Genomic DNA, 16,771 nt, shown 5'->3' with positions numbered 1-16,771 from the left:
TATAAAACATGGAGCTAGAGTTAGCATTTCAATTGCCAGTTCTAGCTTCCCAGGCTTTGGTAAGCCCTGTTATAATAATGCTATTCTTAAACACCTGGCTCAAATATAAATCAAAAATATTGCTCAAAATCTAAGAGCCAGCCCATACATTTGAATTGGTAGGATGTATACTTCTAACTGCTGTAGTTACTGTGGTAGGCAGTTATTTGTAAATACCTTAGTACCTTGTTCTTCAAATGCCAACCATGAGTAGTTACTGGAATATTCAAGTCTAGCCACTGTCATTTTATTATCCGCATGTTATCGTATCACGGCTGCTAAAGCCATTTAGAGAGGAAAACCCTATAAAGCAAAATAAGTAAAGTGTTTTATCTTTCCTAATATACGGTGAGTCCACGGAATCAATTACTGTGGGAAATATCACTCCTGGCCAGCAGGAGGAGGCAAAGAGCACCCCAGCAAAGCTGTTAAATGTCGCTACCCTTTCCACTATTCCCAGTCATTCTCTTTGGTGCAAGGAGGAGGTGAAGTTTTGGTGCTGAAGAAAATGGATTTATTTCACTTCAATCAAGATTTTATTATTTTGAAAGCCAGAGTAGGTTTGCTCTGATCTTTCCTCTCAAGATTGGGTATAGCCATACTCCACGATAGTTTCTGCAGTAGGGCAGTGATGGCTTTTAAGCAGTTAGGAACTTGTGAAGTGGGCTTCCCTGCGTTTTCCTAACATGTTGCTGCCCTTGTATAGAAAGCCTGAGTAGGTTTACTCTGTTCTTTCTGGTTTGTCACAAATCTCTGTAGGGAGTGGCTTCCTTTCATGCTGGGTGAGCTGTCCTCCTGCCGGACAGCTGGATGAGCAGGTATGGGTCTTTTATCTTCTGCGACTAGGAGGCTGGCACTTAATGGGTTAAGACTTAAACCTGCAGTTACTTTGGGGGACACAATCTTTCTTGAGGAAGGTTTTATGGCAGAGATTAGGCACTTTTTAACATGTGATATGGAGACAGGCCTAATTTCCTTCAGGGTAGGAAGGTGTTAATCCTCAATTTGGCTCCATTTTTATCAGGGTGAAATGTAGAGCAATTCTAGCTTATTAAACTAAAGCCTTGGCAAAGTCTCTGTTTATGAATTACGCTGTGTATAGCCAGGGTTGAAACAGCCCAGGCAATAAGAGTGTCACTGTCTTCGAAAGACATTTAGGGTATGAAGAAAGTTTTGTGATCTAAAGTTATTAGGAGAGCGCGCTTTGCATTTTAGGCGCCATTCCTATGGAGCTAATATGCCATTTCAGTTCGCTATTTATAAAAGTGGAGTGGTACTGTGATCATTGTATCTTTACTGCGGTATGTTTTTTTTATTAGACAGCGCGATGTAAACTGCTTCATCTCCTACAATGTTTGGCCCTGCCTCCTTCTTAGTGAAGAGAGGCGCCATTTTAAGAGTTTGCTGCATCTGCAGAAGAACACCGCCTTGTTCTCCGGCTGAGAACGGGGCTGTGTTCTTGTTCTGCTGTGGGGGAGTATAATTTGAGTGGCATAATTCTCCTGTCGGATGGTCCGGTATTCTCCCGGTTATATAACTAGGTGCATAACATAGGTTTTTAGTATGGTACTTCCTACATAGAGGCCGTCATGATAGAGTCTCTTGAGTGTTTTAATCAATTACAGTATTAACAAGCTGAGACATTATGTATAATACCTTAAGTTAAGGTTTTTATAAATATATTGTCTTACTCTATGATTTCGTGTTAAACATCTTAGCCTTTTTACACAACCATGTGTGTTTTGAAATGTATGTTCTGGTATGGAACAGGGGTCTGTTCCTAGGAATACCTTATTGTTGGCTCTTGAGGATCTAATAAACATTCTGTCCCTCATATTTTTAGTATGATTTTTCTGAAAAATGAAAGTTTTGTTTGAGCCTCTTGTTTTTCAGCACAAATTGTGAAATGTATAATTTGTCTATGCTTTCTGTGCTGCATTTTTAGCCAAGGCTTTTGGATGCACAGATTGTTGCCCGCTTACCCTGATGTCTCCCAGGTTGATGCTGTTCAGGCAATGCCACAGCTTTCTCCTTAAACGTCCCAAGCCTCTACGGCATCACATGCAGTGCCCTGTGGTTCCTCTCAATCTCCTGGAGGAGTATATTTGCCTGTAGATTTTGCAGCTCGGGTATCCTCTGTGATATCTGTAGCTTTTTCTGCTTTTTCTTTCCTACAGGGAAAACGCAAGAGGAAATGAAAAATTCAGATAGTGAGGTTTCTGCTCCACATTCTGCTTCAGTTTGTTCTCTCTCCTAAGTGTGGTGAAGAGGATTCGCCGGTAGCTTTTGAGGGTAAAGTCTCAGATTTGGACAGTATAATGCCTTCATCTGATGTTGAAGTGGCCTTCAGATGTATGCTTGCATACCTCGTTTACTGTTAAAGGAGGTTTTAGCTACTTGGACGACTTTGATACCCCTTTCGTTGTCAACCCTTGGAAGTTTGGTAAACTTATCATTTCTATGATGATCTTTCGAATGAGGAAATGTTTTTCTATACATGCCTTGGATAGTTTCACAGGAATAGGAGAAGCTAGGGATACCTCTCTCCCGGTCTCCTGTCCTTTAAAGGATTTTCCTGCCACTGACTCCATTAAAATGCACAGTGCCCTAAGTATAGAGGGGAGCTTTCTACTATGGCTCAGAACTTTGATCCCTATGGGGGGTAGCTGCTCTTTTACGGATCCATGGATAAGAAGCTGGAGGTTATTTGTTCATTTAGAGCAATGCCTTGTCTTATTAAACTTGCTGTGCTAGCCCGCCGGGCATTGTGGCTGAAATCTTGTTCAGCTGGGAAGCCTGCCTGTGGCTTAGTGGTACAGTCTAGGCTATATAGTTCTGCAGTTGCAGGTTCAATATTTTATGTTTTCCCCCAAATCCATGCTTCTGGAGTTTCCTTTCAAGGATGAGACCTTGTTTGGACTTGGTCTGGCAAGATTATCCTCTGACTTTACGGGTGAAAAAGGGTTTTTCTACCTCATGTCAAGAGATTAAGACTAAAGGAAAGTTTTCTTCTTTCTGCAAGGTCAGTCATGTCTTTTGGAGTCCAATCTAAGCTTCCCTCCCAGGGGCAGATTTCTCCTCCTAGAGTATCTGCAATCCAGGTATGATAAGAGGCTTTCCTTGAACTGGGTTCAGGACTCTCCTCCCTGGGAATGATAGTCCCAGTTTGGGAACGGGATCTAGGTATTTTCCTCAAGTTTCTCAGGTTCTGACCTTTCAAAGTAGTATCCATTCTCCTTTGGTTCAAGAGGGCCTGTTCATGACTAACATAGACCTGAAGAATGTGTATTTCTTTCATGTAATTAGCAAGAGTCCATGAGCTAGTGACGTATGGGATATACATTCCTACCAGGAGGGGCAAAGTTTCCCAAACCTCAAAATGCCTATAAATACACCCCTCACCACACCCACAATTCAGTTTTACAAACTTTGCCTCCTATGGAGGTGGTGAAGTAAGTTTGTGCTTCTCCAGTCTGGAATAAATCCAAGCCTTCTAGAAAGGCAAAGCCTGCTTCTAAGTCCACATGAAGGTGCGGCCCTCATTCCAGCTCAGCTGGTAGGGGGCAGGTTACGTTTTTTCAAAGAAATTTGGATCAATTCTGTTCACAATCTTTGGATTCAGAACATTGTTTCAGAAGGGTACAGAATTGGTTTCAAGATGAGACCTCCTGCAAAGAGATTTTTTCTTTCCCAGTAAATCCAGTGAAAGCTCAAGCATTTCTGAATTGTGTTTCAGATCTAGAGTTGGCTGGAGTAATTATGCCAGTTCCAGTTCTGGAACAGGGGATGGGGTTTTATTCAAATCTCTTCATTGTACCAAAGAAGGAGAATTCCTTCAGACCAGTTCTGGATCTAAAAATATTGAATCGTTATGTAAGGATACCAACGTTCAAAATGGTAACTGTAAGGACTATCTTGCCTTTTGTTCAGCAAGGGCATTATATGTCCACAATAGATTTACAGGATGCTTATCTGCATATTCCGATTCATCCAGATCATTATCAGTTCCTGAGATTCTCTTTTCTGGACAAGCATTACCAGTTTGTGGCTCTGCCGTTTGGCCTAGCTACAGCTCCAAGAATTTTTACAAAGGTTCTCGGTGCCCTTCTGTCTGTAATCAGAGAACAGGGTATTGTGGTATTTCCTTATTTGGACGATATCTTGGTACTTGCTCAGTCTTTACATTTAGCAGAATCTCATACGAATCGACTTGTGTTGTTTCTTCAAGATCATGGTTGGAGGATCAATTTACCAAAAAGTTCATTGATTCCTCAGACAAGGGTAACTTTTCTGGGTTTCCAGATAGATTCAGTGTCCATGACTCTGTCTTTAACAGACAAGAGACGTCTAAAATTGATTTCAGCTTGTCGAAACCTTCAGTCACAATCATTCCCTTCGGTAGCCTTATGCATGGAAATTCTAGGTCTTATGACTGCTGCATCGAACGCGATCCCCTTTGCTCGTTTTCACATGCGACCTCTTCAGCTCTGTATGCTGAATCAATGGTGCAGGGATTACACAAAGATATCTCAATTAATATCTTTAAAACCGATTGTACGACACTCTCTAACGTGGTGGACAGATCACCATCGTTTAATTCAGGGGGCTTCTTTTGTGCTTCCGACCTGGACTGTAATTTCAACAGATGCAAGTCTCACAGGTTGGGGAGCTGTTTGGGAATCTCAGGAGGTGAGATTACCGATCAATATTTTGGAACTCCGTGCAATTTCAGAGCTCTTCAGTCTTGGCCTCTTCTGAAGAGAGAATCGTTCATTTGTTTTCAGACAGACAATGTCACAACTGTGGCATACATCAATCATCAAGGAGGGACTCACAGTCCTCTGGCTATGAAAGAAGTATCTCAAATTCTGGTTTGGGCGGAATCCAGCTCCTGTCTAATCTCTGCGGTTCATATCCCAGGTATAGACAATTGGGAAGCGGATTATCTCAGTCGCCAAACGTTGCATCCGGGCGAATGGTCTATTCACCCAGAGGTATTTCTTCAGATTGTTCAAATATGGGAGCTTCCAGAAATAGATCTGATGGCGTCTCATCTAAACAAGAAACTTCCCAGGTATCTGTCCAGATCCCGGGATCCTCAGGCGGAAGCAGTGGATGCATTATCACTTCCTTGGAAGTATCATCCTGCTTATATCTTTCCGCCTCTAGTTCTTCTTCCAAGAGTAATCTCCAAGATTCTGAAGGAATGCTCGTTCTGCTGGTAGCTCCGGCATGGCCTCACAGGTTTTGGTATGCGGATCTTGTCCGGATGGCCTCTTGCCATCCGTGGACTCTTCCGCTACGACCAGACCTTCTGTCGCAAGGTCCTTTTCTCCAACATAGGTGTGTCCGGTCCACGGCGTCATCCTTACTTGTGGGATATTCTCTTCCCCAACAGGAAATGGCAAAGAGCCCAGCAAAGCTGGTCACATGATCCCTCCTAGGCTCCGCCTACCCCAGTCATTCTCTTTGCCGTTGTACAGGCAACATCTCCACGGAGATGGCTTAGAGTTTTTTAGTGTTTAACTGTAGTTTTTATTATTCAATCAAGAGTTTGTTATTTTAAAATAGTGCTGGTATGTACTATTTACTCAGAAACAGAAAAGAGATGAAGATTTCTGTTTGTATGAGGAAAATGATTTTAGCACCGTAACTAAAATCCATGGCTGTTCCACACAGGACTGTTGAGAGCAATTAACTTCAGTTGGGGGAACAGTGTGCAGTCTCTTACTGCTTGAGGTATGACACATTCTAACAAGACGATGTAATGCTGGAAGCTGTCATTTTCCCTATGGGATCCGGTAAGCCATGTTTATTAAGATAGTAAATAAGGGCTTCACAAGGGCTTATTAAGACTGTAGACTTTTTCTGGGCTAAATCGATTCATTATTAACACATATTTAGCCTTGAGGAATCATTTATTCTGGGTATTTTGATATGATTATATCGGCAGGCACTGTTTTTGACACCTTATTCTTTAGGGGCTTTCCCTAATCATAGTCAGAGCCTCATTTTCGCGCCGGTATGGCGCACTTGTTTTTGAGGACAGCATGGCATGCAGCTGCATGTGTGTGGAGCTCTGATACATAGAAAGGTCTTTCTGAAGGCATCATTTGGTATCGTATTCCCCTTTGGGCTTGGTTGGGTCTCAGCAAAGCAGATTCCAGGGACTGTAAAGGGGTTAAATATAAAAACGGCTCCGGTTCCGTTATTTTAAGGGTTAAAGCTTCCAAATTTGGTGTGCAATACTTTTAAGGCTTTAAGACACTGTGGTGAAATTTTGGTGAATTTTGAACAATTCCTTCATACTTTTTCGCAATTGCAGTAATAAAGTGTGTTTTAGTTTAAAATTTAAAGTGACAGTAACGGTTTTATTTTAAAACGTTTTTTGTGCTTTGTTATCAAGTTTATGCCTGTTTAACATGTCTGAACTACCAGATAGATTGTGTTCTGACTGTGGGGAAACCAAGGTTCCTTCTCATTTAACTATATGTATTTTATGTCATAAAAAAATTTAGTAAAAATGATGCCCAAGATGATTCCTCAAGTGAGGGGAGTAAGCATGGTACTGCATCATCCCCTCCTTCGTCTACACCAGTCTTGCCCATACAGGAGGCCCCTAGTACATCTAGTGCGCCAATACTCCTTACTATGCAACATTTAACGGCTGTAATGGATAATTCTATCAAAAACATTTTAGCCAATATGCCCACTTATCAGTGAAAGCGCGACTGCTCTGTTTTAGAAAATTCTGTAGAGCATGAGAACGCTGATGATATGGTTTCTGAAGGGCCCCTACACCAGTCTGAGGGTGCCAGGGAGGTTTTGTCTGAGGGAGAAATTTCAGATTCAGGAAACATTTCTCAACAAGCTGAACCTGATGTGATTACTTTTAAATTTAAGTTGGAACATCTCCGCGCTCTGCTTAAGGAGGTGTTATCCAATTTGGATGATTGTGATTATCTGGTCATTCCAGAACCACTATGTAAAATGGAAAAGTTCTTAGAGGCCCCGGGGCCCCCCGAAGCTTTTCCTATATCCAAGCGGGTGGCGTACATTGTTAGTACAGAATGGGACAGGCCCGGTATACCTTTAGTACCTCCCCCCATATTTATAAAATTGTTTTCCTATAGTCGACACCAGAAAGGACTGATGGCAGACAGTCCCCAAGGTCGAGGGGGCGGTTTCTACTCTACACAAGCGCGCCACTATACCCATAGAAGATAGTTGTGCTTTCCAAGATCCTATGGATAAAAAATTAGAAGGTCTGCTAAAGATGTTTGTTCAGCAAGGTTCCCTTCTACAACCAATTGCATGCATTGTCCCTGTCACTGCAGCCGCGTGTTTCTAGTTTGATGAGCTAGGAAAGGCGATTATTAGTAATTCTTCTTCTTATGAGGAGATTATGGACAGAATTCGTGCTCTTAAATTGGCTAATTCTTTCACCCTAGACGCCACCTTGCAATTGGCTAGGTTAGCGGCGAAAAAATTCTGGGTTTGCTATTGTGGCGCAGAGCGCTTTGGTTAAAATCTTGGGCAGCGGATGCGTCTTCCAAGAACAAATTGCTTGACATTCCTTTCAAGGGGAAAACACTCTTTGGCCCTGACTTGAAAGAGATTATCTCTGATATCACTGGGGGCAAGGGCCACGCCCTTCCTCAGGATAGGTCTTTTCAAGACCAAAAATAAACCTAAGTTTCGTCCCTTTCGCAGAAACGGATCAGCCCCAAGGGCTACGTCCTCTAAGCAGGAAGGTAATACTTCTCAAGCCAATCCAGCCTGGAGACCTATGCAAGGCTGGAACAAAGGAAAGCAGGCCAGGAAACCTGCCACTGCTACCAAGACAGCATGAAATGCGGGCCCCCGATCCGGGACCGGATCTGGTGGGGGGCAGACTCTCTCTCTTCGCTCAGGCTGGGGCAAGAGATGTTCTGGACCCTTGGGCGCTAGAAATAGTCTCCCAAGGTTATTCTCTGGAGTTCAAGGGGCTTCCTCCAAGGGGGAGGTTCCACAGGTCTCAGTTGTCTTCAGACCACATAAGAAGACAGGCATTCTTACATTGGGTAGAAGACCTGCTAAAAATGGGAGTGATTCATCCTGTTCCATTAGGAGAACAAGGGATGGGGTTCTACTCCAATCTGTTCATAGTTCCCAAAAAAGAGGGAACGTTCAGACCAATCTTAGATCTCAAGATCTTGAACAAGTTTCTCAAGGTTCCATCGTTCAAGATGGAAACCATTCGAACACTTCTTCCTTCCATCCAGGAAGGTCAATTCATGACCAAGGTGGATTTCAAGGATGCGTATCTACATATTCCTATCCACAAGGAACATCATCGGTTCCTAAGGTTTGAATTCCTGGACAAGCATTTCCAGTTCGTGGCGTTTTCTTTCGGATTAGCCACTGCTCCTAGGATTTTCTCATAGGTACTAGGGTCCCTTCTGGCGGTGCTAAGACCAAGGGGCATTGCTGTAGTACCTTACTTGGACGACATTCTGATTCGAGCGTCGTCCCTTCCTCAAGTAAAGGCTCACACGGACATTGTCCTGGCCTTTCTCAGATCTCACGGATGGAAAGTGAACGTGGAAAAGAGTTCTCTATCTCCGTCAACGAGGGTTCCCTTCTTGGGAACTATAATAGACTCCTTAGAAATGAGGATTTTTCTGACAGAAGCCAGAAAAACAAAACTTCTAGACTCTTGTCGGATACTTCATTCCGTTCCTCTTCCTTCCATAGCGCAGTGCATGGAAGTGATAGGTTTGATGGTAGCGGCAATGGACATAGTTCCTTTTGTGCGCATTCATCTAAGACCATTACAACTGTTCCTGCTCAGTCAGTGGAATGGGGACTATTCAGACTTGTCTCCGAAGATACAAGTAAATCAGAGGACCAGAGACTCATTCCGTTGGTGGCTGTCCCTGGACAACCTGTCACAAGGGATGACCTTCCGCAGACCAGAGTGGGTCATTGTCACGACCGACGCCAGTCTGATGGGCTGGGGCGCGGTCTGGGGATCCCTGAAAGCTCAGGGTCTTTGGTCTCGGGTAGAATCTCTTCTACCGATAAATATTCTGGAACTGAGAGCGATATTCAATGCTCTCAAAGCTTGGCCTCAGCTAGCGAGGGCCAAGTTCATACATCAACCATCAGGGGGGAACAAGGAGTTCCCTAGCGATGGAAGAAGTGACCAAAATCATTCTATGGGCGGAGTCTCACTCCTGCCACCTGTCTGCTATCCACATCCCAGGAGTGGAAAATTGGGAAGCGGATTTTCTGAGTCGTCAGACATTGCATCCGGGGGAGTGGGAACTCCATCCGGAAATCTTTGCCCAAGTCACTCAACCGTGGGGCATTCCAGACATGGATCTGATGGCCTCTCGTCAGAACTTCAGAGTTCCTTACTACGGGTACAGATCCAGGGATCCCAAGGCGGCTCTAGTGGATGCACTAGTAGCACCTTGGACCTTCAAACTAGCTTATGTGTTCCCGCCGTTTCCTCTCATCCCCAGGCTGGTAGCCAGGATCAATCAGGAGAGGGCGTCGGTGATTTTGATAGCTCCTGCGTGGCCACGCAGGACTTGGTATGCAGATCTGGTGAATATGTCATCGGCTCCACCATGGAAGCTACCTTTGAGACGAGACCTTCTTGTTCTAGGTCCGTTCGACCCACTCCAGCTGACTGCTTGGAGATTGAACGCTTGATCTTATCAAAGCGAGGGTTCTCAGATTCTGTTATTAATACTCTTGTTCAGGCCTGAAAGCCTGTAACCAGAAAATTACCACATAATTTGGTATATCTGTTGGTGTGAATCTGCAGGATTCCCTTGGGACAAGGTTAAGATTCCTAAGAGTCTATCCTTCCTTCGAGAAGGATTGGAAAAAGGATTATCTGCAAGTTCCTTGATGGGACAGATTTCTGCCTTGTCTGTGTTACTTCACAAAAAGCTGGCAGCTGTGCCAGATGTTCTAGCCTTTGTTCAGGCTCTGGTTAGAATCAAGCCTGTTTACAAAATTTTGACTCCTCCTTGGAGTCTCAACCTAGTTCTTTCAGTTCTTCAGGGGGTTCCGTTTGAACCCTTACATTCCGTTGATATTAAGTTATTATCTTGGAAAGTTTTGTTTTTGGTTGCAATTTCTTCTGCTAGAAGAGTTTCAGAATTATCTGCTCTGCAGTGTTCTTCTCCTTATCTGGTGTTCCATGCAGATAAGGTGGTTTTGCGTACTAAACCTGGTTTTCTTCCAAAAGTTGTTTCTAACAAAGACATTAACCAGGAGATAGTTGTGCCTTCTTTGTGTCCTAATCCAGTTTCAAAGAAGGAACGTTTGTTGCACAACTTGGATGTAGTTCGTGCTCTCAAATTTTACTTAGCAGCTACTAAGGTTTTCAGACAAACTTTGTCTTTGTTTGTTGTTTATTCTGGTAAACGGAGAGGTCAAAAAGCAACTTCTACCTCTCTCTCCTTCTGGATTAAAAGCATTATCCGATTGGCTTATGAGACTGCCGGACGGCAGCCTCCTGAAAGAATCACAGCTCACTCCACTAGGGCTGTGGCTTCCACATGGGCCTTCAAGAACGAGGCTTCTGTTGATCAGATATGTAAGGCAGCGACTTGGTCTTCACTGCACACTTTTTCTAAATTTTACAAATTTGATACTTTTGCTTCTTCTGAGGCTATTTTTGGGAGAAAGGTTTTGCAAGCCGTGGTGCCTTCCATTTAGGTGACCTGATTTGCTCCCTCCCTTCATCCGTGTCCTAAAGCTTTGGTATTGGTTCCCACAAGTAAGGATGACGCCGTGGACCGGACACACCTATGTTGGAGAAAACAGAATTTATGTTTACCTGATAAATTACTTTCTCCAACGGTGTGTCCGGTCCACGGCCCGCCCTGGTTTTTTTAATCAGGTCTGATAATTTATTTTCTTTAACTACAGTCACCACGGTAACATATGGTTTCTCCTATGCAAATATTCCTCCTTAACGTCGGTCGAATGACTGGGGTAGGCGGAGCCTAGGAGGGATCATGTGACCAGCTTTGCTGGGCTCTTTGCCATTTCCTGTTGGGGAAGAGAATATCCCACAAGTAAGGATGACGCCGTGGACCGGACACACCGTTGGAGAAAGTAATTTATCAGGTAAACATAAATTCTGTTTTTTCCATCAGGATCTCAAATCCTTAAATTTAAAGGTATGGAGATTGAACGCTTGATTCTTGGTCAAAGAGGTTTCTCTGACTCTGTGATTAATACTATGTTACAGGCTCGTAAATCTGTATCCAGAGAGATATATTATAGAGTCTGGAAGACTTATATTTCTTGGTGTCTTTCTCATCATTTTTCTTGGCATTCTTTTAGAATTCCAAGAATTTTACAGTTTCTTCAGGATGGTTTAGATAAAGGTTTGTCCGCAAGTTCCTTGAAAGGACAAATCTCTGCTCTTTCTGTTCTTTTTCACAGAAAGATTGCTAATCTTCCTGATATTCATTGTTTTGTACAAGCTTTGGTTCGTATAAAACCTGTCATTAAGTCAATTTCTCCTCCTTGGAGTTTGAATTTGGTTCTAGGGGCTCTTCAAGCTCCTCCGTTTGAACCTATGCATTCATTGGACATTAAATTACTTTCTTGGAAAGTTTTGTTCCTTTTGGCAATCTCTTCTGCCAGAAGAGTTTCTGAATTATCTGCTCTTTCTTGTGAGTCTCCTTTTCTGATTTTTCATCAGGATAAGGCAGTGTTGCGAACTTCTTTTGAATTTTTACCTAAAGTTGTGAATTCCAACAACATTAGTAGAGAAATTGTGGTTCCTTCATTATGTCCTAATCCTAAGAATTCTAAGGAGAAATCGTTACATTCTTTGGATGTTAGTAGCTTCAACATAATATTTCAAAGCTCTAAGTCTTTCCGAAAGACTTCTAGTTTATTTGTTATCTTTTCCGGTTCTAGAAAAGGCCAGAAAGCTTCTGCCATTTCTTTGGCATCTTGGTTGAAATCTTTAATTCATCTTGCCTATGTTGAGTCGGGTAAAACTCCGCCTCAAAGGATTACAGCTCATTCTACTAGGTCAGTCTCTACTTCCTGGGCGTTTAGGAATGAAGCTTCGATTGATCAGATTTGCAAAGCAGCAACTTGGTCCTCTTTGCATACTTTTACCAAATTCTACCATTTTGATGTATTTTCTTCTTCTGAAGCAGTTTTTGGTAGAAAAGTACTTCAGGCAGCGGTTTCAGTTTGAATCTTCTGCTTATGTTTTTCATTAAACTTTATTTTGGGTGTGGATTATTTTCAGCAGGAATTGGCTGTCTTTATTTTATCCCTCCCTCTCTAGTGACTCTTGCGTGGAAAGATCCACATCTTGGGTAATCATTATCCCATACGTCACTAGCTCATGGACTCTTGCTAATTACATGAAAGAAAACATAATTTATGTAAGAACTTACCTGATAAATTCATTTCTTTCATATTAGCAAGAGTCCATGAGGCCCACCCTTTTTTGTGGTGGTTATGATTTTTGTATAAAGCACAATTATTCCAATTCCTTATTTTATATGCTTTCGCACTTTATCACCCCACTTCTTGGCTATTCATTAAACTGAATTGTGGGTGTGGTGAGGGGTGTATTTATAGGCATTTTGAGGTTTGGGAAACTTTGCCCCTCCTGGTAGGAATGTATATCCCATACGTCACTAGCTCATGGACTCTTGCTAATATGAAAGAAATGAATTTATCAGGTAAGTTCTTACATAAATTATGTTTTATTATTCCCATTATTCGGGCTCGTCTCAAGTTTGAGTCTTGTCATCCTAGAAAGACTTTAGGTCTTGGGGTATTGCAAGGGTACCTTTTTGGTCAATATACGGTTCATGTGTCATCCTTCGAGCAAACTCTCTTTCAAGATATCTTGTCCAATCTATTTTCCCATGGATGGGAAGTTAATCTGGAAAAGAGTTCTTTTGTTCCATCTACAAGGGTGGTTTATTTGGGGACCTCAATAGTTTCTCTATATAGAAGATTTATAAAATCAGATAATCAAGGATTTATTCCTTTTACTCTCTGCCATCTACTGTCTGGACAACAGCGAGCTCTAGTGGTCCGGGAGATAGCTTGGCCTTCTTGCAAACGGAAGGTTGGGGTTTTGGATTTAGCTACAGTTGCTGTTACCTTCACTTTTCAGTGACTCTAGGTATAGAGGGAATTGGTCTGATGGTTATCATGAACACCATTCTTTTTGCTATTTTTCATAAAAATGGGAAACATTCGGAAGAGTATAGATCCTAGATCAGTTGACAAGAGTGTCTCCTGTAGTGGTTTTTCAGGAGTTTGTCTCAGGGCTTGTGCTTCTAGAGACATTCCTGGGTGATGTGACCACGGACGCCAAACTGCTGGGCTGAGAAGCAGTCTGGGTTTTGTTTTAGGCACAGGGATTATGGAGGTGTCTGCTCTCCTCTTTAATATCTTGGAGTTGAGAGCGATTTACAATGCTTTGATGGTTTGGTCTCCGTTGTCCTTAGTTTGGTTCCACTCGGACAATATCACCTCATTGGTTTACATCAACCACCAGGGAGGAACTTGGAATTCCTTAGCCATGTAGGAGGTGACTTGGATTGTTCAGTGGGCGGAAGCTCACAATTGTTTATCTGCCATCCACTTTACACGAGTGGACACTGGGAAGCAGATTTCCTAAGCAGACAGACTTTTCATCCTGGGGAGTGGGAACTCCATCCAGAGGTGTTCACCAATTTAACCCTCAAATGGGGGGTGCTGACGTTGAATCTGATGGCGGCTCAGCAAAATGCCAAGCTTCCAAGGTATGGTTCAAAGTCACGAGATCCACAGGCTGCTCTGTTAGATGCTCTGGCAGTTTCCTGGGTTTTCAGGCTGGCATAACCGTTTCCTCCATTTGCTCTCCTTCCACAAGTCATTGCTTGTATCAAACAGGAGAAAGCGTCGGTAATTCTAATAGCCCCTGTGTAGCCTTGCAGGATCTGGTATGCAGACCTAGTGGAGATGTCATTTGTTTCACCTTGGAGACTGCCTCTGAGGAAGGACCGTCTGTTTCAGGGTCCCTTCTTTCATCCAAATATCGTTTCTCTGACACTGCCTATTTGGAGATTGAACACTTAATTACTGACTCAGAAAAACTACGCTTAGACAGAACTGAGTCTGTTTCAGACTTGCAAGCCTGTTAATATCTTTATTGGTGTGAATCCAAGGGCTACTCTTGGAGTAGGGTCAGGTTTCCTAGAATTCTGTCTTTTCTCCAGGAAGGTCTGTAGAAAGGTTTTTGTCAGACTTCAGCATTTTCTTTTTTGCTGGCAGTCGTGCTAGATGTGCAATCCTTTTTCTTTTCTTTTTCTTTTTTTTTTTTTTTAAATCAGGCCTGTGTTTGACTGTTGCTCCTCCTGGGAGCTTTACCCTTGTTTTTAAAGTTTTGCAGCAGACTCCGTTTTAGCCTTTGTATTCCATATATAGGGTTTTGTTTCTTGTTGCTCTCTCCTGCTCGAAGAGTCTCAGAACTCTCAGCTTTGCAGTGTGATTCACTTTATCTTATCTTTCATGCCGATGAGGCGGTTCTTCGTTCTAAGTTAGGTTCCTTCCTAAAGTGGTTTCGGACAGAAGTATTAATCAGGAAATTGTTGTTCCTTTTCTTTGTCCTAGTCGTTTTTCGCTAAAGAACGTTTGTTGCAGAACTTGGAGGTGGTGTGTGCTTTTAATTTTTATTTTCAGGCGACTAAGGATTTTCGCCAGTCTTCTGCCCTGTTTGTTTCTCTGGGAAACGTAAGGGTTCCGAAAGCTTCTGCTACTTCTCTTTCTCTATGGTTGAGAAGTATAATTGGCTTTACTTATGAGACTGCTGGGCTGCAGTCTCCTGAGAGAATTACAGCTCTTTCCACTAGGGCTTGTCTCTTCTTCTTGGGTTTTCAAAATGAAGATTCTGTGGAACAGATTTGCAAGGCTGCAACTTGTGGTCTTTGTCAAAATTTTACAAATTTGGATATTTTTGCCTCGGCCAAGGTTCTTTTGGGAGAAAGGTTCTTCAAGCAGTGGTGCCTTCTCTTTAGGTTACCTGTCTTGTCCCTCCCTTATCATCAGTGTCCTCTAGCTTGGGTATTGGTTACCAACAGTAATTGATTCCATAGACTCACCGTATCTTAGGAAAGAAAACTAAATTTATGCTTATCTGATACATTTATTTTCGGATACGGTGAGTCCACGGCCCGCCCTTTATTTTAAGATGGTTATTTTTAACTTTAACCTCAAGCACCTCTACACCTTGTGTTATTTCCCTTTTCTCCTTTTTCCTTTGTTCAAATGACTGGGGATTGTGGGAAGGGAAGTGACATATAACAGCTTTGCTGGGGTGCTCTTTGCCTCCTCCTGCTGGCCAGGAGTGATATTCCCAACAGTAATTGATGATACCGTGGACTCGCCGTATCCGGAAATAAATACATTTATCAGGTAAGCATAAATTTTGTTTGTTTGCAAATATTTTTAAATTAGAATGTGAAAGTGTTTCATTTCCTTTTTCTATGCCACTGAGTAAATGGAATCTCATTGATCCAACAAGTACAAATTATGTTTCTATTGAGATTGACAAATGCATATTTTTGTTTTTAGAGGCATTAATGACAGCAAGTGAGTCTTCTACTGAAGATGAAAGCGAGAAAGACGCCAACGATAATATAACTGTGACAGAAGAGACCACTGAGGAGAGTCACCAGATGGAAGAGTCTGAGCCGTCTGATGCAGCAAGAGATTTGCACGCAGAGGCTCAAGTAAATGTGACATCCAGTAGTGCGGCCAGTGACAGCCATGTGGCAGAACATGTGGGAAGTTTGGGCACGGAGTCCCCTGAGGTCTCATCAGAGTCTACAATGGAAAACGGTGACGAAGCTACAGAAGCTGCTGAGGAACCTATGGAACAAGACTAATAGCACAGACAGTATTTTCCTTACAGCTCTGGTTTTACACTGTAAACAGATTTATATGTAAGAAAAATGGACCTTTTAGTTTTACAAAAGGCAGATTGTAAACCACAAACGTTTCTGGAATAAAACCCAAATGAGCTTTATTTACTCTGTTTTAAGAACTGTGAAAACTCCTTCAGGTTCTGTGCTTACCACAGAGTTTATGGTTTTTGTCTTTATCAGTGGTTTATGTATAGACAACTTTTTTGTTCCCCTTTTTTCTTTTTACGATTTAGAAAGAGTTTTTAAACTGGAAGGTTAGAACTTTAACCCTTTTGTGGGTTTTCGAATTTAGTTCGAATGAAAAATGGCTCTTCCCTTTTTTTTTTTTTTTTCCTTTTTTTTTTGTTTTACCGTTCATTTCATGTTTTGTTCAGAACGTAAAACATTTATAGTGTTGCATTTTGGTCTATTGATTTCTTTACTAAGCTATATCAAAGAACTGTGGAAAATGTAACAGATTTTTTTTTTCTTTTTCCTGTTTCTATGAAAATGGGGTTGGAGTGATATTGCTAAACATTCAAACCACAAAGATTTGTTTTGGCTTTTTTTTTTTTTTTTAAATGACCCATTATTAAAAGCCTTTTTGATATCATGGGAAACACAACCGTTTAAAAAATGAACACATTCCAAGAGATTGAACCATTATACATTTTTCTACTTTTTTTTTTTCTTTTCTTGAGGTGCCTGAGTCTAAAATGTTTCATTTTATTTATGAGAGAATGCGCTTTAAAAAAAAAACTGCACTCAACAGCATTTCCATATCGATTTTG

At 42.1% G+C, this 16,771-nt stretch overlaps 1 protein-coding gene across 1 annotated transcript in view; it reads left to right on the top strand.

Annotated features, from left to right (window-relative positions):
- Positions 1-16,771, top strand: part of PPP4R2 (protein phosphatase 4 regulatory subunit 2) — a 177,649-nt gene that overhangs the window by 160,028 nt on the left and 850 nt on the right. Inside the window, exon 8 of the mRNA XM_053720885.1 lies at positions 15,649-16,771. This exon is cut by the window's right edge and continues 850 nt beyond it. Within this exon, the coding sequence (XP_053576860.1) occupies positions 15,649-15,962 (314 nt within the window). The 3' untranslated portion in view covers positions 15,963-16,771. The remainder of the gene's footprint in view (positions 1-15,648) is intronic.

The sequence above is a fragment of the Bombina bombina genome, chromosome 7, assembly GCF_027579735.1.
Source record: "Bombina bombina isolate aBomBom1 chromosome 7, aBomBom1.pri, whole genome shotgun sequence".
Lineage (NCBI taxonomy): Eukaryota > Metazoa > Chordata > Amphibia > Anura > Bombinatoridae > Bombina > Bombina bombina.
Note: the sequence above shows the minus strand (reverse complement) of the source record. Positions and strands in the feature narration are given on the sequence as shown.